The following is a 27974-nucleotide window of genomic DNA, read 5'->3' on the forward strand; positions in this document are numbered from 1 at the left end:
AAAAAAAAAAAAAACGTTAAAGGCAGAGTGAGGCATGCATAATGGAGGAAAGGAGTCCAGTGCATTAATGCTGAGAGTGGGAGGCATGAGATGTGTGGTGGAAAGGGCAGAGGATCACATCTCACTGTGTAAAGGCCCGAGTCAACGTGTCCTGCCTCTGAATGTTAGCAGATGCAAGCATGAAAGAACTAAGCAATCTTCACATGTGTGAGTGGATTCTTACCTCCCTTACCCCCCACCCCCTTTTCATTTTTTTTGAGACAGGGTTAATTCAGTGTAATCATCCCTGGCTGTCCTGGACTCTTTGTAGACTAGGCTGGCCTTGAACTCACAGAGATATGCCTGCCTTGGCTTGTGCCACCACACCTGGCTTCCTTGCCTTTCTTAACACATTCCTTTTCACCTGCCTTACCCTGCTGCCCACAGCTGACCTCTGCAGTCTTGTTTGTTCCAGACTCTGTCTTCTGAGCTGTGTGTTTTTGGGTGTTGGGTACCTAAGCTTGGGATGCTATGGACTTGGATGATCTGAGCGTCGTTAGTGCTCACTGTGCTGAGCCCAGGCAGATGTGCTGAGGTGGATTCTCCTACCATTATTACATTCGGTGCCAAACAGCTGCTGATCTATCTCTGTGTGCCTTTACTGCTTTGGGTGTTAGTGGGGTTCCCGGTGCTCCCCTGCTTTAGTCCTGGGAGTATGTGTTGTATGGTTAATGCCCAAGAAGTCATTTCAAATGGGGATGGGCTCTCAGTATGAAGAATTTCTACAGCTGTTTGAACTGCATTGCACATTGTAGAGGTTTTCTGAGAGTCAACAGGACATAGGGTTCTTTGGCTGAGGGCTGTCTAAACTATAATTGTGTTGCAATGTTGTAGAACTAATCTATCTCTTAAAGGATTGCGGTCCTTTGCTTCCTCCTGAATGACTTCCTTGAGACAGTGGCATTGTAGCAAAGTGACAACTTTGTTTCCTGGTCACTGATCTACTCTCTCCTTACTTCTTTCTGAGCCTCATATCTCTCTACTGTAGAAATGAAGTGGCTCTTTCCAAGGACTTATGGGAAGAGGAGGATATGAGTTGCCCAAGGGCTGGTACAGAGGAAGTTACTACTGATTTCAAGCTCACCTTAAATACTCTGGCAGTATTGAGGGTTTAAGAGATAGTAGTGGATAAGACTAGACTAGAAAGAAGGAACAGCATTGTAATATAAAAGACAGTTTGAATGAAATTGAATTTTACTTCTGGAACTAATGGGTAAAGAAATGTACAGGAAATTTAGGATTCCAGGAGATAAAATGTAATATCAAATATGTTTCTAGGTAAAATAGTTGGTCTGCTTCTTTTATCCGACCCTGAAGTGCATCTAGAGAATACATTTGCCATTGGCATCAGCTTTTCAGCAAGGGAGGGTACAGTGATCAATAGGTGCATGCTTACTGAACAGTGAGGCCAGTGAGCCTCAAATTCATGGCGGAGGATCCTCGGGGAGCTGTGTCATCACTGCCCCTGATCCTCGGGGAGCTGTGTCATCACTGCCCCTGATCCTCGGGGAGCTGTGTCATCACTGCCCCTAGAAGTTGACCTGGGCTTGGATCTAGTTTGTTTTCTAGTCACTAGTCTGAAATATGTGATAGTTTGTTCCTTTCTCTCTCTCCACATGTTAATTGATTCTTTAGGGATAGTGGATTTGTCCATGGGCTTTCTGTCTGCTTTACTGTTAACTATATGCCCTGAACCCAACTATACAGCAGACATGGGTCTGAACATTAGATTAGACATGGTATCTGGGAGTGAATAGGATTAAATACTGGTCTGGAAAGATGGCTCAGCAGTTAAGAGCATTGGCTGTATCTCCAGAGGTCCTGAATTCCGTTCCCAGCAAACAGAGTGGCTCGCAATCATCTGTAATGGAATCTGATGGCCTCTTCTGGCACACAGGTGTACATGCAGGTAGAGTACTCACATACATAACAAATATATAATGCTAAAAAAAATAATAAGATTAAGTACTTTGAATCCAAAAGCTGCTGGTTATGTCCCCAGTGCCAGATAACCAGTGCTCATTTTATTCTTGTTGCAGAACTGTGGGCAGCATGAATTTTATGGTTCTCCTGAGGACACGGTGGAGGTGTATATTTCTGCTGGGCTGAAATGCACTGATGTGCTGAATTAATCACAACATGTTCTTTGAAGTTGTAGAAATATAAGAGAGTCCACAGGTGCCTGAAGCACCCTAGGAAGAGCCCTGGCAGCCTGCGTTAGGATTCTCAGGGAAAATCCACCCGCTGAACTCTTATGTGATTAAGCTTGTCCCTTTAGCTCTCTGAGTGCCCAGCACTCTGCCAATACAGAGGTAGCCATTGTCTCCTGTGTATCAGAGAGCAACAGATAGTCCAGATACCTGAGAATCAAAAAGCCAATTTAAAACATTTTGTCAATTGTTTTTTTTTTCTAGACTCCAGCACGTCATTCTTTAGTTTTAAGTTACTCTTCCATATTATTTTCTTTTCTAGCATTTTTCAGAAAAGATATTTGTGACTTTCAGACATGTGAACTCACTCCTCCATTATCTTGGAAGTCTGTTTAATGTGCCTTGATTTGGTGTAGATGTCCCAGATCAGTGTGTCTTGGTCCAGCAAGAATAATTCAGTCTGTTTGTTTGTTGACTGTGAGAGGGGATTGGTGACTCAGGGAGAGTGATAGTATTTGTGTTCCTGGTGTGCACTGCTCTCAGAAGGAAACCATGCCACCTGCCATAGTGATAGCTAGACTCAGCAGAGACTGAGCAGTGTACACTTACATTCATGTTCCAAGAGTGTGTGGACAAATTACCTGCAGAGGTAGAGTGAGCAGTTTAGTGAAGACGTACACATTGGTGCATTTGACACGAAACCAAGAGTTCAGTCACCTCTGTTGGAGAACCTGTTGCTGAGACACCAGTGGGGTAATCATAGCCCTTGGAGGCAGAGATGCTGTTTGGTGTAAAGTTTAACTAGAGGCCAGTTCTTCACTGGTCACGAGAGCTTTAATTCCTCCTTCATGACTAACCTTCTCCTCAGAGGCAGGGAGCCCTTTCGAGGCCTGCAGAGTGCTTTGGAGCAGAAATAAGTTCTGAGGAAAGTGTAGCTGTTTACACAGCAGTGAGACTTAGGCAGATCAGAAGTTGTGATGTAAATTTCACACCCAAACGGCTAAGCTCTTTGATCAAAACATGAATGCAGCTATTGCTCTGACTGTGTTTTTAGATGGCTAATGTTTGCACTCAATTGACTTGAGTCAAGTGGATGACCCTGGGTAATGAGCGTGGCCCTCCTGATCATTCGGAGGCCATGAAGAGCAAAAGCAAAATGACATTTCTTGGGAGAACTGAAGACCAGAATATACACTTGTACCTGCATTTCAAGCTGGCTGCTTGGACTTGACTTAGCTTTGTGGCCCCCACAGACACATGAGCCAGTTTCCTTAGAAAACTAAGAGGAGAGTATGCTATACATCCTTCTCTGTCTCTCTCTGCATGCACCCCTCCCCCACTCTCTGCCACACAGATTTCTTCAGAAAACCCAGATAGATAGAGATAGGATACTAAACTTACCCTCCATAGAGACTACTGCCTTCTACCCTTTCTCTCTCTCCCCCCATCTCCTAACATTTCCTCTGTAGAGAATACATTACAGACTTTTCTGATGCACTGAAGGTGTGAGGTTGTCTAGAGCCTCCTTATTCAAATATGAGTACTCTCTGCAAGACCTAGAGAGCAAAGAATGATGCCAAAGTGAGAGATACCAAGAGCAAGCATCTTCTGGCTCCTTAAGGAGGCCAGAGTATTTAGAAGAGACTCTAAAGATACCCAGTGTGTTTGTCACTTAGAACTATGGCCAGCAAATATAAGCAGAAGAGATCAGTGAGGAGACAGGCAAGGGTGGGACTCTCTGAGCCACTGGCTATAGATGCATCAAGGGCTTTTTTCAAGTACACATGACGGGGATGCCTTCAAGAGTATTAGGTATGAGTGCTCAGCCTCAGCTGTTGAAGGAGACATGCTTAGTCCTCTTAAGTGTGTTCCTCTTCATGCGTAAATTGGACATTCTGGATGGGGGGCCTGAGGAGTGCTGGGAAAGGTGATGGCACTTGAGAGCAGGAAGGTGGCTGCCTTCATTCCACAGTAGATGTTTCTAATACAACCACACTGGTGTTTGCCTCCAAATGTAAGAAGGTGTTCTGGGTCTCTGATCACCGTTGGCTGCACCTGCAACTTTATTCCTCAAGGTGTTAGCTTTAAGGTCTTTAAAAACAAAAACATAAAAAAAAAACCCAGCTTCATTCCCTCCCTGGATGGGGATGAGATCTAATACCCAGATGACACACTACTGAAGTGGTATTTGAATCTCTGCAGTAAGGCATCACAGGAAAAGGTGTAAAACAGACGTCATAATAGTAGCATCTACACAGTAGGTTACCTCTTGCCAAATGGACCTTCTGTTAGAGCTGAAACAGGATTGAACAAGGACTTTTCCTGTAAGGAGCTGTGGACTAGGATTTTGCTCAGTGCTAGCTAGAGTTCCAGCTGTAAATATGCAAATGTGTCAGCACACGTTAGGGTTAATCACAGGGTCTCACAGTTTCAGTAGTAAATAGGTAGAATACAGCTCCAAAGGTCACCTGTGTGGGAGACAGTGTCCCCACCCTGAATGCCTGGACTTTGCTGCTCTAGCCATGCTGCTTGCATAACAGCAAACATCCTGTGAGACTGTACCACACTAGTGGGGTCTAATCAGTCTTAATTAGATTATCCCACTCTGTTTCGAGGCAGGGTCAATGCTTTTTGATGCATTTCTGAATAAATCCTAATTTTAAGCAATGTGTGACTGTTAGACTTCAGACAAAATTATAAAATTGGCCTTAAGAGCCTTTCAGTTCCTGCCGTCTTACTGAGTTCATGTGTGGTTGTGAATTAACTGAAATTCTTTTGGAAGCTAAGCTGGACAATAAAGACACATATCTGGGTCACGGGCACCAGGATCCGAGTTGACTTATCATGTCTAAGTATGTATAATGCTCTTTAGTATGGATCTAGGCAGTAAATATTCGGGGAAAAACAAAAGATCCAGAAACCCTCCAGTATACTCCTCCTTGCTCTCATGGCCTCTTTTTCACTAGTTGTTATTACATATCTTTATATGTTTACACACACACACACACACACACACACACACACACACACACATATTCATATTCATCAATTGTTATGCATATTCTACCTGTAACACACTCAGTCTGTGTAATGCTACTCAGATTTCAGGACTGACCGCTTGGGATCGGATGACCAAATGCTGTGCTCTTCCCTGGGGAGGATTCTTCTTTCTCTTCTCAGCAGGCCTTAGTGCCTCTAGTTCTCTGTGCAGAGTTGAGCTCTCCTGGCCTTGAGTGACAAAGAACATGAAGTTGAGTGGGTGGGAAGGTAGGAAGGATCTAGGAGGAGTAAGGGGAGGGGGAAGAATAATCAAAATACGTTGTATGAAAAAAATTCTGAAGCCAATAAGTAAAAATCTAAAACAAAACAAAACAAGGTGAAAACCATGTCAGATCCCAGGGCTGGCTGGAGACATGACTCAGGTTAAAAGCACTTACTGTTCCTGCAGAGGACCCAAGTCTCGTTCCCAGTACCTATATGGTGACTCAGCCATCTTGTCTCTCCAATTCCAGGGGATCCAAAGCTCTCTTCTGGTCTACTTGGGCACCAGGCATGCATGTTGCACACACACATACACGTATGTATGTATGTATGTATGTATGTATGTATGTATGCATGCATGTTTATATGCGTGCATACATACATTTATATATGCATTTATGTTTCTATATATGGAGGGCAAACATTCATACCCATAAAATAAATAAATGTTTCTTTTGTTTGTGTGAGATAGGCTTTCTCTGTGTAGAGCTGACTGTCCTGGAATTTAGGAGATTAGACTGGCCTCAAACTCAGAGAGACCTGCCTGCCTGTGCCTCTGAGTGCTGGTATTAAAGATATCACACCCGATTGAAAATAGATCTTATTATTAACCCACTAACCCACTTAGTTATTATGTAAACACACTCTGTGATCTCACTATGTAGCTTAGACTGATGCTACATGGCTAGATGTCCACAGGAGCAAAAGCAGTAAGCATAGCAAAAGATAGGGACTGACCATTCTAGCCTGGTCATGCCCAGATTTGTTAGAGTTTGAGATTTTACATATATATACTATATGTAAATATATTAAATATAGGTGGAGAGATACTGCCTTTCTATATAAGTTTATTTCTATAATGGATTTTTATTAATACAGCATACCTGTAAGAAGCATAACATAATGTATACAGTCATAAACATTTACAAATGCACACAAACACATAGCCATTTCTCATTGCCTTAGAAGCCTGCCTCTTGCACCTGCTTAGCCAGTGCTCCATGCTTAAGAGTAACCACCATCCTGACTTCATTCCGTGTGGTTTGGGACTAGCATGTAAGGCCTTTGAACCTTGCATGCATAAGATCACATAGTATGGTTTTTATTCAGCTGCTTTTATGCATCACTGTATCTGGGAAACTAACTCACACTGTTGGGTGTAGCAGTTTAGTGTTTATAGTTACATAGTATCCTATTGAATGTATTCATTGTGAACACCTGTTGGTAGGTGTTTGATTGCTTTCATTTAGGGGCTATTGTCAATAACATTGCAGTATCTGTGAACATACTTGTTGGTAAGAGTAGATATGGGTCACAGGGTGTGACATAGTTTTAGCAGACACTACAAACCACTTTTCTAAAATTATAGTAACGATCCATGCTCACAGCAGAGGTCAGAGGTAAAGTCACTGTCCTTTCTCACTGGCTAGTCCTTCTGTCGGGCACTGGAAGGCATCTTGTCAGTTTCCTTTCCCTTCCCTCAGAGCTAAGGATCTAGTATTGTTCTTGCAGTGCATATTGGCACTTCTTTCTGGAACTGTCCATGCAAGTCTTTTCCTGCTTTGTCCTTCTTGATTTTTGGGAGTTACTCAGGCTAACTGCTGTCTGTAGGTGTTGTAGTAGCTTCCCCTGTTTTATAGCATGCCTTTTGAATTCTACTTTTAGTGAGGGAAGTTTTATATTTTATAGTTAAATTTCTCTTTTATGTTGCATTCAAGAAATCTTTACCTAATGTAACATCTTGAGGATATTTTCTGTATTTTGCTTTAGACATTTTACCAATTTTTCCTATGATGCAACTGGAATAGAATTCTTATGTGGGGTTTTGTTTTGTTTCAACTGTAAAACTGGTTGAAAGGACTATGTCCCTGCTCTGTGGTGCGATACTTTCCCATTGATCACATGGCAGTGGTGTGAGGTTCTGTCTGGATTATTTGTCTTTTCTGTTTATAGCCTAAGTTCAGACTATGTAATCATTTTAAGGACTATGGCTTTCTAAGTACTGATGTTCATATGTGTGCACATGCACACATACACATAAGCTCTTTCTCCCTAAGATATGGGAGATATTTTAAATTTTTGGAGCCATTTTGGTAGAGTCATCTCTCTTTTTCTTAGCTGAAGTCTCCATCCCCTGGCCTTAGGGGATGCAAAAGTTTGCTCAAGTCCTATTTGGAGAGGAGAAAATTCTAAGGATCCAGTGCGAGAGTGTTTTTCTACCATTGCTTGAGCTCCAGGCCAGAGTGGATTGTATTATATTCCATTTCCTCTGACTCTTGGCTTTGCCTAGCCGTGGGCTCTATTTGCATCACTCCAGCGGCTCCCTTCCCTCTGGCCTGCAGTCAGGTCAGGCCAGTAAGGAAGTGGGTTGTAGGTGACGGAAAAGGACAGAGGGAGTGAGTGCAAGGTATGTATTTCCCTGCAGGCTCTTCTGGGCTGGATTGCTCTAGACCATAGGCACTATGGTTCCCACAGCAGTTTTGTCTTCTAGCTCTCTTTTTGAGGCTTCACCATGTTACATTGTCCCCTTTCTCAGCACCTTTCCACACCTTTGTTAGACTTGGCAAATTGCTCAAGTTGAGTGGGTCATTGCTTCACTGCCAGGTCCCAGGTTTCTACAGAAATAGAAGAAAAAGAATTTTCTGGGCATCTCAGAAAGTTATTCTGCAATAGACTTGATAGGTCTACTTGAGAAATGTACCTTTGAGTAACACTACCTGGAGACAGTACAGGGGCTCCACCTTTTTCTCTCTGGTACTATTTGCAGTCTTCAAGGCACTGTTTATGACTTAAAATCAGTAGTCTTAAAGTGTATCCTTCAGTGACAGCAAGCATCTTAGCTATGAGGTTTTTTTTTTTTTTTTTAACAGTACAGGGGCTCCACCTTTTTCTCTCTGGTACTATTTACAGTCTTCAGGGCACTGTTTATGACTTAAATAAAATCAGTAGTCTTAAAGTGTATCCTTCAGTGACAGCAAGCATCTTAGCTATGAGTTTTTTTTTTTTCCCACTTCCTGACTTAAGATGATAACAGTGGACACAGCTGTGCCTGAGCTTGCAGCCCAGACACAGCCATAGCACCGCCTGAGGATGTTGGAAGGCGGGGTGAGAAAGGCAGACTGCACCAAGTCTTAAAGTAGTAATAAAATTACTGCTATTGAAGAATTAGAATGGAGGCAGTTCTGGGGAGAGCAGCCTTAAGGTAGAGCAAATGAGAATTATCCTAATTCTTTAGTGAGTCCAGCACTGATGTGGTTTAACTCTTCTTTCAACAGTTGGGTTATTTAGTTGTCTGCTTTAGGAATTAATTTTGCAATGGCATCTGTAGCACTTGGAGAGGACGGTTGAATTGCTTGCACCAAAATAGAAATCATGTCCTGAATGTCATTTGATGACAACAGTAATTAACCTGGATCGTACATCAGCTGTACCAGCAAACATGACAGTCCTAGAATTGTTTGGAGATTAAAATGAGACTGTCAATGGCAAGTAAGCCAGAATACCATGTATTTTCACATGAGCTCTGCCTGCTTAACAAATAGGGAGCACATGGACGAGGAATTTACTTTTTCCTGGGCATGGCTGAACCTGTCCGTTCCTGTGCGGCCTAGGTGAGCCGAACCTTTTGTTTAATCTCACCTAATAAAGATGCTGATTTTTTTTTTCTTCCCAGCTTCTCCTTTCATTGACTGTCTATCCGTCATGCATATGACATCACACTCTTAAACCACACACCCTCGGAGATCATGAAAAAAAAAAGATGGTGCCCATGAGACATGTTTGTCATGCATTATGCTTTTTAAGACATTCTGACTTTGGATGTATAAATATTAAAAATCCCAACTTCTGGCTATTTTAAATGATGAGATGACTTCAGAATAGCCAGCCTTTTACTCTAGTATGCTGATGTTGCAGTAGGAAACCATGGTGACCCCAGCCAGCCTCCCTCACTTGTGTGGCCCATCTACCTTATAGCCATGTGTCGGCATGTGCCTAAAACTTTGGTTTTAGGCACCAAAGGCAAATAAGAGAAATATCTGATTGTTGAATTTGTGTCACTGAAATAAGAAAGCCCAAGCTCAAGAGGTGGGGACTTTGTCCATCCTTCTTGGTATGTTCCTACTGTGGGAATTCTGTTTAGAAGACTAAGCCGGCAGAGGTCTGTGGGATGCTTAAAGGAACACGCTGAACACAGGAGTAAGCCTATAACCCACACCTGGAAACAGACTGAGAGGACACAGGAAGTGAGACAAGATGGGACCCTGAGACACGATTTGAATGAAAGTCCATTGGACTGAGAGGCTGATGGAATGAGAACAAGAACAGGAAAGGATGGCTCTGGAGTCTCAAGAAATAACTGTGAGGTTGGCGCGATGGCTCAGCAGTTATGTGTGCTTGTTCTCTTATGAGGACCGGAGTTTAGACCTCAGCATCAGTCAGACAGTTCACAAACACCCATAGCTCCAGCCCCTAGGAATCCAGTGCCCTCTTCTGGTCCCCAAGGGTACAGGCATGTAAACGCATGTGTGTACACACACACCGCACTCACAACTCACCTGTACATACAGTCACATGGGCATGCATACACAGAAATACACACGTATACTAAAAATAAGTCCTTCTTAAAAAGCCATAGTAGCACTGCCAGTGACCCAGGCTTGAGGGCTGTAGGTAGATGCCATAGGAAGTCTTTGCTATCCCAGTCCTTTGTGGATGTGAAGGGAATCTGAGGCTTGGTTATATAAAATCAGTAAGGGCTAATGGCTATTCTCGGAGTTTATTCTGTGTGTTTTAATCCCAGAGCAAAGACCATCAAGAATACAGTCTCTGTGAACTTGGAACTAACAGCAGAAGAGTGGAAGAAGAAATATGAAAAAGAGAAAGAGAAGAATAAGGCCTTGAAGAGTGTCATCCAGCATCTGGAGATGGAGCTGAACAGGTGGAGGAATGGTGAGAGCGAGCGGAATGGGGAGGAGGCAGGGCATATGCTTCTTCCTTCCTGTGATGGTTGGCATTTTGGGAGACTCTTGGGAAACGGGGTGACTGTGGAAGTCAAGCGTTTCTAGTTCCTGTGATGACGAGTGTTTTATTATTTTGTTTTACTAATGTTTAATTATTCCTGGGCACCGTGCCCCAGCTTATTCTGTCCTATGACCTGTGTACAGTGGTGTGGGCCAAGTGATCTGGATCAGTCACTCAATCGATCTCTTTAAATGTGTATATGTGCATGTGTGGAGGCTAGAGAATAGCTATGTGTTAGACCCAGGAAAGCTGTCCGCCTCCTTTGCAACAGGGTTTCTCATTGGCCTGGAGCTTAACCATTAGGTTAGACTATCTAGTGATCCATCTGCCCCCATGGATGGGTATGTCTCCACCTCCCCAGCTCTGGGATTACAAGCGCATGCCATCATGCCTGACCTTTTTATGTATACTCTTGGGCTAGAACTCAGGTTCTTGTATTGAGCATCAAGTGCTTTCCTGAGAGGGCAGTTCCCAGCCTGGCTAGAATCTGTTTCTGATGCTCTGCTTCTGTATGTTCCTGTCCTTCACTTTGAGGGATCCTAGCTTCATAATTACAGGAAAGCTTCTGAGATTTTTTTTTTTTTGATAAATACAGATTGCTTTGGCTAAGTAAAGACTAGGATTTGCTTCATTCTTGCCATTTACTACAAGTAACATCACCTCTAGCCAGAGCTTGCCTTTTCTGACTTACCTCGGCATTAGGTTCCTTAGAGTGAGACATAGTGGGCTAAAGAAACCCTTGGCTAAGAAGGACCCTGACAGGCCTGCTTCATGACTTGTTTTTCTCCCCCTTCTTCAATCTCTTTGGTTTGCTTTATAGGAGAAAATATCTCCTAGAGCTGGCGTGCGGCGGGTGGGTGGGTTGTGGGGGAGGTGTGAGGGGTGGCTTCCAGATTCCGGGCAGACACATTATTTTGGTGACTTTAGCATTATGACGGAGCTCAGATGGTAGCAGTCTGTTTTAATCTGGAAGCAAGGCAGGTTGGAGCTGTGTGTCAGAGGATGGGAATAGCTAGAAGTCATTCGTTCCTCAGATCCTTTGCCTCCCTGTAGTGTGTGTATTTCAGCAGGTACTGCAGCCTGTGGTGCCCTGAGGAAAGGGAGCCTGGGGATTGCTGATCTGATCTGGAGGTAGCAGGGTCTGTTTGCAACTGTACAGTGAGCTGGAAGCCGATTCCTAGTGATGGTATTCGTTGCTGCTTCTTGTTAGTAAGGATTGGGTATCATTGAGCTACTTATTTACTTGAGAAGCAATTATGTGGCAAACAAGAATTCAAGAGAGGATCAAAATCTGACCTAGTAGCCTAAATAACAGGATTTTCTTCTCTTCGGAAGTGTTTCTAGCTACACATGTGTTTCCAAAGCTGCTAGAATAATTGAATAACTCAGCACCTGTGCTTGAGTGATGATCCGTGTGGTTTGGCAGGAGTGGCAGAGTGGCGTGTGTGGAGAACGGGATGGGAGGCAGCTATGGGAAACTTTGTGGTGGTTCTGGAATCCTTTTGGGTCAGTTCTCTGTGGGATGCCTGGGTCACTCAGTAAAGCCCTTTGGTGTGGGGTTGGCTCACTGGCCTTTGAAGCACTATGAGTTGGATAATAATCTTGTTTTAATAGTTTCTCATCTCTTGTCTGACTCTAGCAGTCCAGTTCTCCAGCACATATCCAGGACCACCTTGTTGAATCCGCTCTGCCTTGTTTGCCTGACTTCCTGCATGCCTAGCATCTATTTGGGGTCCTGTATGACATTGGCTTCTGTATATGCCATCATTTTAACTTGCTGTTAAAATGTATGATTTATAAGTCTTTTGGTGAAGTACTACATAAATCCTTAAGCTATGTAAGGCATAGTTTCTGGTATATCATAGATCTACAATAAATGAGTATTACACAATTGTGTGCTTAACATGGAATCTATGTTATGGGAGAATCTATCTATGGAAGCAGTTGGGTGAGACCTGTGCTTTGAAAGGAAACTTTCAGTCACTTTCAATACATGTATGGCAATAGTTTATGCTGCACACCAGGAAAAGAAAGTTTGTGTTCAGAGATTTTATAGCAGGCGGTTAGAAACCAGCGAGGGATTCCTTGAATAAGCATTATAGTGAATTAATTGACCAGAGAGATTAGTTAGCTGGGTGAAACAGGAGACTTAATGTGAGCTCCAGCTTCCTGTGTGTGTGGGGGTGGTGAATGAATTGACCATGGTACTGAGGGTGGGAGTAGAAGGCCAGTGTGGGGGCTGGGCTGGGGAAGCAGTGGTCTTGGATGAGCTTGACAGGAGTTGTTCTTCAAGCAATGAGAAACCACTCAGCTATAGAACACTTAAGAAGAGTTACATTTTGAAGGTCTCTTGTGCTGGAGAAAGGACTGGGGTAGGCAGAAGAAGGTGTGGTAGAGGCAAGGAGAAAGCAGTTAAATTGCGAATTGGATTGGTTTTGAAAAAGGAATTTGCAGGGTTTGGTGAGGACTAGCCATGCAGGGAGGACAGTGTCGAGGTGGTTCTGAGGTTTTTCTCTTGGCTCACTTGGCTGGGAGATAGCACTGTTCCCTTGGACTAGAAATACAGGAAAAGAACCAGGCTGGGGAGTAAAGCAGTAGGGAGGAAGTCTGGGGTGCCCAAGAAACATCCACAGGAGTGCCATATGAGAAGGTAGTTCTGAGGGTCTTTGTAATCGGAAGAGGGGAACTTGAATGTTACTGGTCTTTTTCTGTGGTTGAAGGCATAGGTAGAGGAAAGGCTCCTATAGGTAATAGAGTGGAGAGGAAAGAGAGGAAGTAGAGGTTGACAGACTCCCCAGCCTATGGCCTTGTAACCTCTGAGCAGCTGAGATGGGGGTGTTCTGCAGAGAACCTTGCCTTCCCAGCTATTATTTGTATTTTAAAAGGTGACGATTCCAGAGGCAATGGTTTGTAAGTGCAGTGAACATGGGCTGACGGGGAGAGACTATGGGTGATCAGAGAGCAGTGAGGGAGAGTGAGGAGGCTGGAGTGGTGTTACCCTGAGCCACTCCCGGCTCCTTGTACCTGAGTACTGAGGCATGGTAGCCACGTGAAAAAGAAAGCTGGACGGACACAGTGTCAGCTCTCCTAACTCATCCGGGAATGCCAGATTCCTTTTGAAGTATGGAATACATTATTGGATCTAAACTTCTAGGAGGCAGCTATTTAATTTATTTCAGTATTCCCTGATATTGATATTTCCACACCAGGATCTGAACACATTCTAGGAGCCCTGACAGTGGGTGCTTTCCATAGGAAAGATACACCTTTTCCTTGCATGATGTACGCATAATTTAAAGGCTTCACTGTTCCTTAGCTGTGAGAGAGCAAGGAAAAAGAGTGTGTGCACACATATGTCCCTGTGAATGCTTGGTCTTCTACAGTTGCCATCACAGTGGCAAAGCAAGGCAGGAGGAAATCAATTACAAATCAGGGGCAGGCAGATAAATGGATAAATAAGGACACATGTCTGACCCAGTTGGTGGTGACAGGTGATATAAGATGTTACAAAGAAAAAGTCATGCTCTATCATGTATCTAAAGGCTGATCTAAGGTCTAACCCCTCCTACATCCACCTGGACCAAGTTTCAACCTTAGAAGCTTGATTGATCCTATACATTGTAAGTTTATGTTCCCTCCAAGACACATGCTGGGATTGCAGATCCTGAGCTGCTAGGTGTTGGCTTCCTTGGGAGTTGTCCTAGTTAGAATTTCTGCTGCTGTGATGAAACACCATAACCAAAAGCAACCTAGGCAGGAAAGGGTTGATTTGGCTTACACTTTCACATTGTAGTTCATCATTAGAAGAAGTCAGGACAGGAACTCCAACAGGGCAGGAACCTGGAGGCAGGTGCTGATGCAGAGGCCATGGAGGGGAACTGCTTACTGGCTTGCTCCCCATGGCTTGTTCAGGTCATTCATGCAACCCTGGACCAACAGCCCAGAAGTGGCCCTACTTACAATGGGCTGGGCCCTCCCACCCTCCCACCCTCCCACCCTCCCACCCTCCCACCTACATTAATTAGTAATTAAGAAAATGTCTGTCTTAGTTAGGGTTTTATTGCTATGAACAGACACCATGACCAAGGCTACTCTTATAAAGAATAACATTTAAGCACCGGGCAGTGGTGGCATAGGCAGGCAGATTTCTGAGTTTGAGGCCAGCCTGGTCTATTCAGTGAGTTCCAGCCAGGGCTTAGACAGAGAAACCCCTGTCTTGAAAAACCAAAAAAAAAAAAAAAAAAAAAAAAAAAAAAAAAAAAAAAAAAAAAAGAACAACATTTAATTGGGGCTAGCTTACAGGTTCAGAGGTTCAGTCCATTATCATCAAGGTGGGAACAAGGCAGCTTCTAGGCAGGCATGTTGCAGGAAGAGCTGAGAGTTCTACATCTTCATCTGAAGGCTCCTAATGAAAGGCTGACTTCCAGGTAGCTAGGGTGAGGGTCTTAAGCCCACCTACGCCCACAGCGACACACCTACTCCAACAAGGCCACACCTTCTAATAGTGCCACTCTCTGGGCCAAGCATATACAAACCATCACAATGTTCTATAGGCTCACCTGAAGCCCATTTTTATGGAGGCCTTTTTTTTTTTTTTAAATGGAATCGGCACTAGCCTGTGTCAAGGTGACATAAAGCTAGCCAGCACAGAGGTGACGATTTCTTGAGGACTATTGCCTTTGTCATTCCATGAGACTGTGCTGCTGCTTATTTGGTGAAGATAAAAAGATGTCATTGGCAAACCCAGAAGAACTGCCCCACCCCATCCAAGAACAGGATGCCTGTGTTGCCACACCGACCTCTCACTTCCAAGTCAGGAGAAATGCTTCTGTTGCCCAGAAGACCCCATCCTGTGGTGCTTTGTCATAGTAGCTCTAAGAGACCAAGATGGCAGCCCCTTGAGGGCAGTTCTCCCCTGCAGACAGTGGGACCTTGGTTCTCAAATCAGGATCTGTGACTTGGAGCGTATATTCTGCAAGTCTAATTCTTTTTGGCATTGCTTCTGAGGCATGCTAGCTCTCAACACATGCACAGCAACATTAGGAGAGGCCCCATCTTTTCTTGTTTGTTTTGGTTTTGGTCCTTCAGGTCAAGGTTTCTCAGGGTAGACCAGGCTGGCCTGGGACTCAGATCTGCCTCTGCCTACCTCTGCCTGCAGAGTGCTGCAGTTAAAGGCGTGGGCCACCACCACCTGAGCACACCTTTTTTTAAATTAAGGAATGGGGAGAGTCACCTCACAGCCATGGTTTCATCCTGCAGTGAACCAATTATTGCCCTCTGGTTGCAAGCAATGGCAGCTGCAGCAGCGACCGACCCTGGCCAGCCTAAATGGAACAAAGCCTGGAAGACTATGAAAGGGGACGCAGCATCCAAAGAGTGAATGCAAGGCTGAAGAGGTGTTTGTTTTCAACAACATTTTGGAGAGTTGGAGGACCAGGATAGAAGTGGGGATAGCATGCTTTGTGTGGCCTAGTCTGTGAAAGACAGGGTACTTTGACTGTATGATAGGTAAAGCCTGAGTTTAGTCCCATGGGTGAAAGGAGAGAACTGACTTTGGTGGATTCTGCTCCGCCTCACATGTAGGCCATGAAACACATGTATGTGTGTGGACATACACTGAATAAACACCTAAGTGTAAGTTTTAAAATAAATCAACTCCCAGCATCCTAGCTCATCCCTGTCCTCCCAGCATCTTAGCTCACCTCTGTCCTCCCAGCATCCTAGCTCACCCCTGTCCTCCCAGCATCCTAGCTCACCCCGTCCTCCCAGCATCCTAGATCACCCCTGTCCTCCCAGCATCCTAGCTCACCCCTGTCCTCCCAGCATCCTAGCTCACCCCTGTCCTCCCAGCATCCTAGAGGCAGAGACAGGAAGACTCCAACTTAAAGCTAGCCTGGGCCACAGAGAGACCCTGCCTCGAAAAGAGTCATGAAAAAGGAAACAAAACTATTCTTTTTCTAGTTTCAACTCCATTTGAGGAGGCATGGATATATGAATAAAAATATAATTTCTAAGGAAGAAAAAGGGAAAATCAAACCAAAAAAGAAAACCAAGTTTAAAACATTTTTTAGTTTTGCAATTACAATTCTCTTACATCATTTCTTCCTTCTCTTCCTCTCTTTGAGCCTTCCCATACCCCCTCCCGGCTCTCAATCAAATCCGTGGCTGCTTTGTGTACTAATTATTACTGCCAAAGTTAAATTTTTACAAATGTACATTTTACAGTGACACATATTCACTTGTGTGTGTGTGTGTGTGTGTGTGTGTGTGTGTGTACATGCCACACTTTACTTGCACATGTCAGAGGACAACTTCTCAGGAGTTAATTCTTTTCTTCGGCTTCAGAGACTGAACTCAGGTGATGAGGCTTGGAAGCTGGCATCTTTACCTGCTAAGCACATTGTTGGCCCCTAAACCAAAATTTTTACAGGGTTCATGTCAGGAAAAAAAAGACGCAAAAAGCAAGGTGTTGGGGTGGCAGGGAAAAGGTGGTCTGGTGTGTCTGCAGTCTCTCCTGTTGAACAACTAGGTATACAATGAGTTTAGTGGGTTTCCATTACGGTTGTCTGGGGAAATCATGCTAGTAAATGCTTTCTTTTGTTTGGTTTTCTTGAGACAGGATTTTGCTGTGTTGCCCAGGCTGGCTTTGACCTTTGATCCTCCTGCCTCCACTTGGCCAGTGCTGGAATTTCAGGAGGGGACCACTGTAGCTGTTGAGACTTACCTTTTCAGCATTTCGTCTGTGGGGGGTGCTAGTCCATTCTTAGGCTTCATAGGTGTGAGCTCAGGAATTAGCATTTCCATCAAGATGTCTGATTTGCTATGTGTTCTTCCTTCCTTTGAGAGTGCAGCTAAGCTAATAGAAATACTGACTGCTCAGCAGACTACGTGGCCTATTCAGAAGGTCATGAATGTAAAGAAGGCCACAGGAGCTGGTTAGCCTGTGCATTAGAAAATTGCTTTAGACAGGATTATGGGGTGTAGAGGCTGCTTCCAATATTTTTAGGAACGAGGGTGAAGGATGCTATTTGTATGCAAAGCAGTCTCATAAAGGAATGATTTTTTTTTTTTAAACTTCACATTTATATAATGACATCTTGTTGCCAGCTGTTCCTGCCCATCTGGCAACTTAAAGATCTCCTTTTAGTGTCTTCGATACAGAAATTGCTTAGCGTTAGGTTTGCCACTAGGCCTGTTTAATTGGTATTAAAACAAAACACCTCGTTTGCCAGATCTACAGTGGTTTCTGGTGGGAGCTGTGAGTGACCTGCAAATCCCTGCCCTGGAGTGGCTGGGAAAATGCAATTACCTCTCTGTGTTCTCCAGAGGCTTCTGGGACTCAACTTAGGAAAAGAATTACTAGCTTGTTGCTATTTCATGTGTGAAATTTTAATGATTTCCTGGCATTCTAATAGTATTCCTAAAGAAAAAAAAAAGATCCAAATAAATCCATTAAATCCATTTTAGAATTTTTAACTAATAGACCTAATGAGGGTTTTTGTTCTTTTTTTTTCTTCTGGTAGTATGCCATTCTCATCCATTAAAATTGATAGATTCCCCCCCCCCCCCTTTTTCAGAAATGTTGTTTATGCTCTCTGAGGGTTTTCGTTTTATAATTAGAAGGTTCTGCAAGCCTTATAGGTATGCTCCAAAAGAATGCTCCTGTGCAAACACAGATCTTTTTAGTCCTTAAAGGTAATTACAGCTGACAATAGTAAATGCCAGGATGCTTATTTAAGGACAGGGAGCTTTCAGTGTAGGAAACCAGACAGTTTCCAAGGTTAGAAGCTCTTCTATAGGCAGCAGATACAAGCCTCATGGGCTGGACTAAAAGAAACCTGCTTTTAATAAACCAGAGAGAAAATAAAACTCACTGCTAATCTCCACTTGGTGGTCTCTCTTTCTCCCTGGCTGATTGAGGGCATTATTCCTCCAGGGTTGGTTTGCAGCCCTCCTCTCTGTTACAATCAGTTATTCCATAATCATCTTGTGGAGTACACTGCAGTGCAGAGAATATTCTCGATTAACACGGTGCGATTGCCATGGAGACAGATTGCCTGGTGTCAGCTCTTGAATGGTGTTCGGAATTTGCAGTCCCTAGACATCGTTGTGAACTGGACATTGTAGTTACCAGGGTGGCTTCTGGAAGTCATTCCCCTGTCCTTTGAAGGGCAGTGGCATTTGGAAAGCCTTTGGGTCCTCCCTGGGCAGGAGCTGTGCAGCCTTGGCTTCTGCATGTGGCTGCTTTGTTCAGCTCCTGCCTGCCTGACCTTTAGAATATGCACTGGCGAGAGCTTGCTGTTTACATGTAGCTTTGTGGGAGACGTGTTGATGCTTTGATTCAGAAAAGTGCTCACGAGAAACCAGAAAGGCTGCTGTGGCTTTCAAACACTTCTCATAATGATAAAAGTAACCCTGAGATGGACTTGCATAACTGTTTGGTGTTTTACTTCTTTAAAAGACCACTTGGGCACAAAGGTATTTTGAATATGCTAGAAAAATTAACTGAGACTCAGTAGCAGTAATTGAGCTGCCAAGCACGTGCAGTTGCCCACTCCAAGGGGAGCCGAGATGGACTTCAGACTGATGCGGCCATGCTCTGGGCTTCGGTCGTCTTCCTGCACCTTCAGAATAGCTCCATGATGAAAGAAGCGTTGCTTCCTCTCTTTTACAGAAAGCAAATGAAGAGGCTAAGCAGGCTACATGCCTGTGATTGATTAGACCTGTGAAAATGTGCAGCATGGCTTCAGGAGCCCACGGCAGCCCTGGAGATGTTTATGAGAGTCTATTGATCATTTTTAAGGGGACCATAGCAGCAAGGTCAGCTTTCTGGACCTCCATAACCTGGGGCATCACCTTCCCCTTGGTAATGCTGTCAGAAGAAGACAGCTTGAGGGGGAATCAGATCTGTGACTTGGTTTGAGCAGGTCACTTGTAGGTCACTGGAGTTAATCCCTGGCCTCTGCCTGCCCAGATGAATTTAAACAGGGGGTGGAGGTGGGGGAAGCCTACATCTAGCTTACAGATATCATTGCCTGTCCAGCCATTTGGAACCAAAGCTTGCAGGGAATACATCTTTTCCAAATGTTGTGGATCTTATCTCTTTCTATGCAGTGAGTGTCTGTGGGTAATATGATCATGCTTGGAGGATTTCTGGGTCAGGCCAGTACAGTTAAGTTCACCTTCAACATGTTGAAGCAGGAAGGTTAAATTAGTAGTGGATTGCTATGTTTCCCAAATTTTACAAACTATTCCTGAAAAATCCAAAATATAACCACATACAGGACTTTCACAATGCCAAAGTGTCAGTGTCAGATTCTTAAGAAGAACAGAATTAGAAAGGAAAAAGAGGTTCTAATATATGCTGTACATTTCTTGAGTTTTTTGAGGGCACATTCTGAATTATCTGGGTGGTTAGAAATTATGTCTGTGTCTTCATCTACTTACCCGCTTATCTGTCCATTCATCCATCTTGCCGCTCTGAGAGCTCATGGGTTTAACAGGCTGTAGAGAATATAGATTTTTTAATTGAGTGAAATTCATTCCTCAAGCTAACATTGTTGATGAATGTTTTGAACCAGCGATTGGAGCTGGGTGATATACTGATTTGATTCAGGTTCAGCTCAAAGGCCACCATGATCTGGTTTTATTTCAGGTCAATAATTTCAGAGAAACGCTCCCACATAGTATGTAATCCAGCTGACTGAGGAACATAGGGAGCCTTTGTTTTACCTGCAGTGAAGCATGGGTTATCTAGGGCTTGCTTCCCATTGTTGCTTTAGATGAAACTGAGACAAAAGTGAAGTCATTGGTATTAGCTTTACTTACCCAGAAGCCTGCACACAAGCCTTAAAGCTAGGGCGTCCCAGTGTTTTGTATATACTGAGATAATGTGTGCTGTGTTCAGGTGGGTTCCCGGAGGCATGAAATATACTGTTCACAAAAGAACAGTGCATTTCTCATTTCTCCTGTCCTTTCCCCACTTTTGGCTCAGGGCAGTTTTCTGGGGAATTTTTGCAGAACAGATATTACGAGCTGGGAAGCCTGATGTGCCCTGATGCTCAGGGACTGGAGTGAAGTTTCCGGCTACACTGTGGTGGAGAACTGCCTTTTGGTGTGGGTTTGCTTTCAAATGTTCAAGCTGAAAGACAGAGTCAGGCTGTGTGGTTTCCATAGAATCTGTTTCCTACATTCTGTCTTTGCATGATGATTTTCCTGTTGGGGCAGCCCTTGGCCAGCTTGAAACCCATGCCTTTTCCTCTGTTAGCATTGTCAAATCAAGGAGTGCTGCCTTTGAAGGGCCAGCAGACCCTGCTCGGCAGGCTGAGAAGTGATGTGTAGATTCCAGATTGGCTGCCTTTTCTTTTCCTGGGACTACCTGACATCACAAGAAATTATTCTATTTGAACTCTCCAGCAGAGCCAATTAATTTGGGCTTCCTGGGGGAGAGTGTGGTGGTGGAGCGAGAGATCGCACAGGACTGCTACAGTCCTCCAGTCCAGGCTGCCCTGACTTCCCCTGGCTCCCACGAGTCTGAGATTGGGAGGAGTGGAGTCCCACAGCGTTCTTGTTAAACAGTGGCACTGTGTTCCTTGCTTTGGCTGTTTCTACTAATGACACAGTAACATAATTAATTGGTAATTAGGATGCCTCAGAGGTCTATTTCCCTTTGAATCGGTGACTAGAGAGAATTCGATTCTAGTAAGCACTGTATATTTCCCCACAAAAGGAAAAGTGTATGTTGGAGCTCCCAGACGGTGCTGGGGTTGGAGCAGTTGGATCAGCTCTGTGACCAGTGCAGCCAATATGATTTCTGCCATGCATTCTTGGTCTAACAGTGGTCAATTAGCTATACCTTTCTTCCCAAGGAGAAAGAATGGGCGTTAGCTCTGCACGAGGACTCTTTATTGTGTCTGCTGTGTCTTTGTCACTGGGAGTGACTATTCTTAGAATTCTTCCTGGAGGGGTTGTTGTTGCATGCTTGATTTCTTTAGTTCTCAGCACCCCGCTTGCTGTATTTTCTCAGGGGAAGCTGTGCCTGAGGATGAACAGATCAGCGCCAAGGACCAGAAGAATCTGGAGCCCTGTGACAACACACCCATCATAGATAACATCACGCCTGTTGTTGACGGCATCTCTGCTGAGAAAGAGAAGTATGATGAGGAGATCACCAGTCTGTACCGACAGCTGGATGATAAGGTCTGTGGTTCAGAGCAGGAGCCCTGTCTCTGTGGGCCCGAAAGACTCCGCTCCGCCCCAGTGGGCCACTTAAAGAGATAAATCTCCTAATGGTGGAGAGATAAGAAGATGATTCAATAAGTGTTGCCACATTAGGGGGAAGAATGTGGAAGGGGCTGCATGTCCCCAACTCCATCTTCAGGGCACAGACCTGAGCATTATGTTTAAACAGAGGAGGCACTGGGTGGCAGGCAAGGGTACACATCATGAAGCCCACCGTCCTGGTCAATGTGTGGTGATTGCCTCAGTTTTGGCTCTACTGGATGCTTCCAAGAAATATTGCTTGGGTGGATATGTCAGTTCCCAACTGCTCAGAGCTCCTATTTGAAGACTGATCTCACCCTGTGATAACATGTCTCCAAGCCTCTGTTATTGGAGTGCAAGGGCACTACAGGTTTAGGTTAGCAACTTCAGGCATTCAGGTACCTTTGAGGGAGTCTGGGACAGGACACTGAGTGCCTCAGTTACTCTTATCTTTGTACTGTCTGCCTTGAAAGGGGATTCCATAGGTTAGATATCATGGATTTTTAGATAGGCACTCGCTGAGTGATTAACGTGCTTCTCTGCAGAGTTAATCAGGTGCATGGCACGAAGTAAAGGGAGATACAAAATGAAGATAGAGATGGTAGGCTTTTATCTTGTTTTTCCTTGCCTCCTGGGGTCAGTGCTCTCCCAGAAAGCAGCTCCTGTGTGCCTGTTGTATACATTAGCCAGGGACTGGTAGTCTTCACTCTGGTACAAAGACTGAAGGTGGCAGGCACAGACAGCCCCCTGGAGCTGAGGTGGGCTACAGACCACTATGGATGTCTATCTTCCTGATACCTGTTTTCTAGCTTGATAACTGTAGGAAGTTCTAATCAAAAAGAACTGGGGGTAGGAGGTTGGTCTAGATAAACAAGTCCTCACTTCCAGAAATCTATCTGCCTGAGTAGATTATCACAGGAGAGGATGGCTGTGTGAGAGTACATGAGTGTGTTTGTCTCTTTCCTCCTTCTCTGTGCCTCTCCCTCTCTTCTTGGAGAAGTCAACAGTAGCCCCACTAGGGACAAGGTTGGAGACTCCTAAGACTCAAGTATGAGGTTATTCACATAGCTCCACGGCCCCGAGCTTCGAACCTAATCACATTAAAGACTGATACCTTTCTCCTTGTGAAGCTCTTTTCAGAGGCAGACTGTTGGGTGATGTAGTTTGACCATGTTAACTGGGGATGCTTACTCCTAGGACAAACTCGAATGGTCATGTAACTGCGAAGGTTAGAATAGAGAAAAAGACTCCTTGACCAGCAGGTATCACTCATCCCCAGTAAAGGGCCATGTAGGAACCCCAGAGGCCCAGAAACTTAAATCAGTATGTCATGTGACCCTGGCAGATTGCCCTTGGGATAGTCTAAGCTCTCTTAGTTCATTTCATCAAGGCTACTGATATTTTCAGTCTGGTTTAATCTTTTCTGGGGTGGTTTGTATCGGATGCTATGGGGACACCTCTGGCCTGGATGTAATAGTTCTGTTCTGGGAATGTCACCATTAATCCTACTGGGCTCTATCTTTGGGATACAGCCCAGAGTCTGGTATCACCTTTGCAAACTGAATGTGACTGGTTGAGGATTCTCCTTTGCTTGTCTGTGGTTCTGGGTGTTATGTCACCCAAACATTAAAGCAGGGTGACCCTACCATTCCACAAACACATCTCAGAAGATAGCCATACCCATGAGAACTGTGTACTGTGCACTTTGCCCTTCATGCTCTGAGTGCCCTCCACCCGGCTTTTTTAAACCTAGGTATTATACTCAACACCTCAATGCAAAAGTAGATCAATAGTAAGTTAATAGCTTTTGCAAACTTCTTGATTTCTCCAAAGAAATTGTTTTCAACAGTGAGGAAAAGTCATTGCAATCTCTTCCTCATTTTACAGATTCCCACGTGTACAGGTTCTTGGATGGCAGATCAGAGTTGGTTCTGTGATGCTGAGAGAGATGGGAGAGAAGTGAGCACAGAGGTGATGCCCTAGAGGGCATCAAAGCTCGGGTCTACTGTTCAGCCATGTGTGAGCTGCTTGATTGTGTCCTATCAGCTGCCATTCTCATGTGACCTCTCAGACTCTAGAGGATAGCTCCAAGCTTCTGATGATTTAGATGTGTAGATACTTTGAGAGTGCATGAGTTGGGACAAAGTGTGTTCTTCGGTTATTGAATGGCAGAATGGAAGTCTCTGGGATGGAGTGGGGCATCAGCTGGGTGGGTTGCATGTCTTAGTTAGTAGAGTAGGAATGAGTTTTCATAGCTCTTGACCTTGAGCCCCACACTCATTTCATTTTGGCCTTAGCCCTTGAACCGAGGAACTGGTTAACCTCAGTAAGTCTTCTTAGGACACAGTGGGAGAAAGATTACACAGTTTCTCCAAGTCCCTCTGTGCTATTTATTCCTCATGGGTCTAAGAAGAGATAAACCCAAGGTTCCAATACTTGATGGAAAAGCTCGCACTTTATAGTAGATCTGTGGCTTAATGATAAGAGGTGCAGGGGAAATGCCCATGCTTACCTGTACGCTATTCTTATTTGTAACTCAGACGTCACTTCAAAGATTGTTATGAGGACTAAAAGTCCTAGTTATATAACAGTCTACTATAATACAAGATTTCTCATCAGGCTTCTCCTCTGTGGGTTCTCTTTGCTTGATGGAGAAGACACCTCATATGGGGATGGGAAGGGGTGTCAGTACAATGTGGGGCTGGGTTCTAGGGTAACAACATTGATAGTGGCTTTGTCTTTCTCACTGAAGGCAGTCAATTCAAGAACTGTAAGTTGATGACATACTGTACTAATGACTGCTTATCAAAAAACATCTCTAGATTAGTGACTTTTTGACAAATGAGGTGACTGTATCATTTCATGTAAAAGAAAGATCCAACTACAAAAATAATTTTTGAAAAGTACTTTGAAATCTTTTGTTTGTTTGGTTTTTGTTTTGTTTTGTTTTGTTTTTTTGTTTTTGTTTTTGTTTTTGTTTTGAGACAGGGTTTCTCTGTGTAGCCCTGGCTGTCCTGGAACTCACTCTGTAGACCAGGCTGGCCTTGAACTCAGAAATCCGCTTGCCTCTGCCTCCCAAGTGCTGGGATTAAAGGTGTGCGCGTGCCACCACCTCCCGGCTGAAATCTTTTATCTCAGAGTGAGTGTGCTTAAGCCTGCCCTGTGAGAAACGCTTGCGGCAGACAGTACCGCATACCTTTTCAGATAGGGTGAGAAATACAGTGAGATCAGAGACACAACACCGATTCCTTGGAAAGTTGCCCTCGTAAAGGGCAAACCTACTTCAAGGCTTTTCTCTAGTACTGATTTGCTTTCTCATGCAGCCCTGTTTTAGCATTCCTGGATGGTTTCTCATCACATCTTAGCTTGTCACCTGTCAGGGAGTAAGGCTATGTCTTCAGGCTTTCCAAGCGTGCAGTGTGCAAACGCAGCTCATCTCACCCTGCCCCTTCTTACTTCTGTCCCTAGGGAGCAGGTGTGGACTTTGGGTTGTTTTGTTTCGTCGCCTTGGGGAAGAGATGAGGTTGAACTTTTTGGGCCTTTTATGTTAAGCTGTTTTCTCTTCTTGTGCTGGGGAGCAGAAATACAAAATTGGTCCTTGTAACTGACATGCTAAATGTATGAAGTTGGAGAAAAACATGGCCTACAAAACAGTGAGTTAGCTGTGGAAGTGCCAGTTCTTGGCAGTTTTGCTGTGCTGTAATTTCTCTAATCCTTTTTGCCAGAAGGATTTGGCAAGGAGGAAAATAATCAATATTTTATACAGCCCTTGAAGAAACATTGGTATATAAAGTTCAGTGCAGACGAGCTTTCTGAGCATATAGTGAGACCAAAGACACAGGCTGAGGGTGTGTAGAGCCTACCCTTCAGATGCGAGAGTGCTGGTGCTCTTTGGAGAGTACCAGCTACACCATCACTAACCCTGAGCCAGTGCTGGCGAAGACCATACAGATGTCTGTGGCAAACAGGTTCTGTGATCAGCCTCTGCCACTCACCCTTCTCACCTCATCTCTGAATCAGATCCAAAGTGCAGGAGAGAGGTCCTTTAATGAGGAAAACACAGAGGCAGGATCTGGCACAAAGACAATGTAATACACAGAGCTGTATTTGACTGCTTGGGGGTGCCATACGAGACGGGTATTCCAATAGGACTTTTATAACGGAAGGAGATATGAGCCTAGAGCCACATTGTTTTTTTTTTTTTTTTTCCTCTTTCCCCCCACAGAATGTGCTTAAAATTTCATTTGAAATCATGAAAACAGAGCAGGAAAGGCCACATTCTTCCATAGTGGTTCCGCCTCAAGCCTGCTACCTGTCCTTCACTGGAGGTGACTTGCTGGTGGGGGAAGAGGCAGGCAGAGCATTCTTGCTTTCTCAACAGCAGCACCTAGTGGCGGAGAAGAGAACTGCTGTTTTCCTACATGCACACCCAGCTGGCTGCAGGGCCTCTTTGCTTGGTTTGCTTTTGAATTGACAAGACTATTGCTTGCCAGTCAAGAGGGCTGTCTATTATAAGGAGAAAACTCCACGGAAGCACTAGATGTTCTACTCTGAGTCAGTGGACATGGTGTAGTGGTCCTTCCTTCCCATCACTTGGCAACATTCCTGGTCCAGATGGGTTTGGCCATCCATTCTGCTTACATTTTTATCTGGGGAAGGATGTCTCTGTAGTCCCTATCACTTCTCCAGTATAAGACCTCTGGTTCCTGGAAGGGCAGGATTTGGGTTCTCTAGGTAGACATTATATCTCCTAGAAAGAGCTCTGTGTGACGAAATACACAAATAAATAAGCTCCTGGAATGGCTCCTGCTGCACTTTCCCCATCTATTGAGTGAACTCGGGACTGGCCCCTCAGTGTCTGATTCTGGAAAGGACACCAGGATATCAAAACTGACACAGCTAACCATAAATTAAACATGATGTTTCATTTCAGGATGATGAAATTAACCAGCAGAGCCAGTTGGCTGAAAAGCTGAAGCAACAGATGTTGGACCAGGATGAGGTAACAGATACAATGAATTCCTTTTTACAGAGGGCTTTTTTTTAAAATTACTTCTCATTGATAATATTGGCTCTAGAAATATAATTTGCAAACAACCTTTTTTAAAACCTTAAAGCACTTGGAGATTTCTTGGTAGCTCTTCTCTCCGTGCCTGCTGAAGGTTGGCTATGGCTGTGTGTAGACAGCAAGCACCTGACTCTGTATGCTTTGAGGCTTCAGGAGTTACCCTGTGCTGCACTCAATCTTTGCGGGGCGGGCACACGCCTCTCTCCTGGTGGTTGGGTGAAGGTGGCTCCTGCTCTGTCTCAGCATAGCAGCACATTGTTATTTTAAGCTACTTCACCTCTACAAACTGCCTCATGTAAACAGAATGGTTTTCGCATCCAAGTCTAATTGATCGTATTCACCCCGTTAGCCTCTCCTGCTGCTCTGCTTCCTGTCCCAAGCCCCCCAGAGTCCACTCAGAACAGGAAGTACGTGATTTCGTCCTCCTGAGTCTGGCTTATTTTGCTTAACATGATGATGTCTCAGATCCTTTCCTACAAATGACATGATCTCCTATTTCTTTACTGCTAAATAAAACTTCATTGTGCCTATTTATATATTAATTATCTGTCTGTCATCTACCTACCTACCACATATTTGCCTGCCTGTTGATTTGTCCATCATCCATTCATCCAGTCTATGTCCATCACATTTCCTCTACCCAGTTGTCTGTTGATGGGCACCTAGGCTGGTTCTGTAACCTGGTGGTTGGTTATAAAAGTCTGGCATGTATTTTAGCATAGACCATGTCCCCCTGCTCTGTCCTATAGGGAAAACACAAACAAAATCAAAAGTAGACCATCAAAGAGGAAAGCCAGCTGGGGCCGTAGTGCTGTTACTGTATATTTGGTACACTAAAAAGGAGGCCGACCACCTGGTTTCAGGCTTCCCCCGACACACACCAGCATTAAGTTCTACCATAAATGTCATTATTGCACCGCTTTGCTGTGGGTTTTACAAACAAGAACCCAAGCAAAGCACCGCCAGCCAATCTGCCAGATCACCTAAGTATTTTTTCTCTTTTGTGCTTTAAGATGCTTTGTTGCTAAAGTGCTGTGGATTGGCTCCTGCAGCGCTGGCAGGTGGCAGAGATCGATGTCCCAGCCTCAGTCCCCCACACCCAGGAAGCACTGTATCCGTTTCCTTCCCTCTGCTTCCCATCATCTTTCCAATGTAATGGTTGTGATTCTGCA

The 27974-nt window shown here is 44.4% G+C and overlaps 1 protein-coding gene across 1 annotated transcript in view; it reads left to right on the top strand.

Moving 5' to 3' along the window:
- Kif5c (kinesin family member 5C) overlaps nucleotides 1–27974 on the top strand; it is a 161767-nt gene that overhangs the window by 85325 nt on the left and 48468 nt on the right. The window contains exons 11-13 of the mRNA XM_031370185.1: nucleotides 10252–10400; nucleotides 21499–21671; nucleotides 26668–26736. Coding sequence (XP_031226045.1) covers nucleotides 10252–10400; nucleotides 21499–21671; nucleotides 26668–26736 — 391 coding nt within the window. The remainder of the gene's footprint in view (nucleotides 1–10251; nucleotides 10401–21498; nucleotides 21672–26667; nucleotides 26737–27974) is intronic.

The sequence above is a fragment of the Mastomys coucha genome, unplaced genomic scaffold (genome assembly GCF_008632895.1).
Source record: "Mastomys coucha isolate ucsf_1 unplaced genomic scaffold, UCSF_Mcou_1 pScaffold15, whole genome shotgun sequence".
NCBI lineage: Eukaryota > Metazoa > Chordata > Mammalia > Rodentia > Muridae > Mastomys > Mastomys coucha.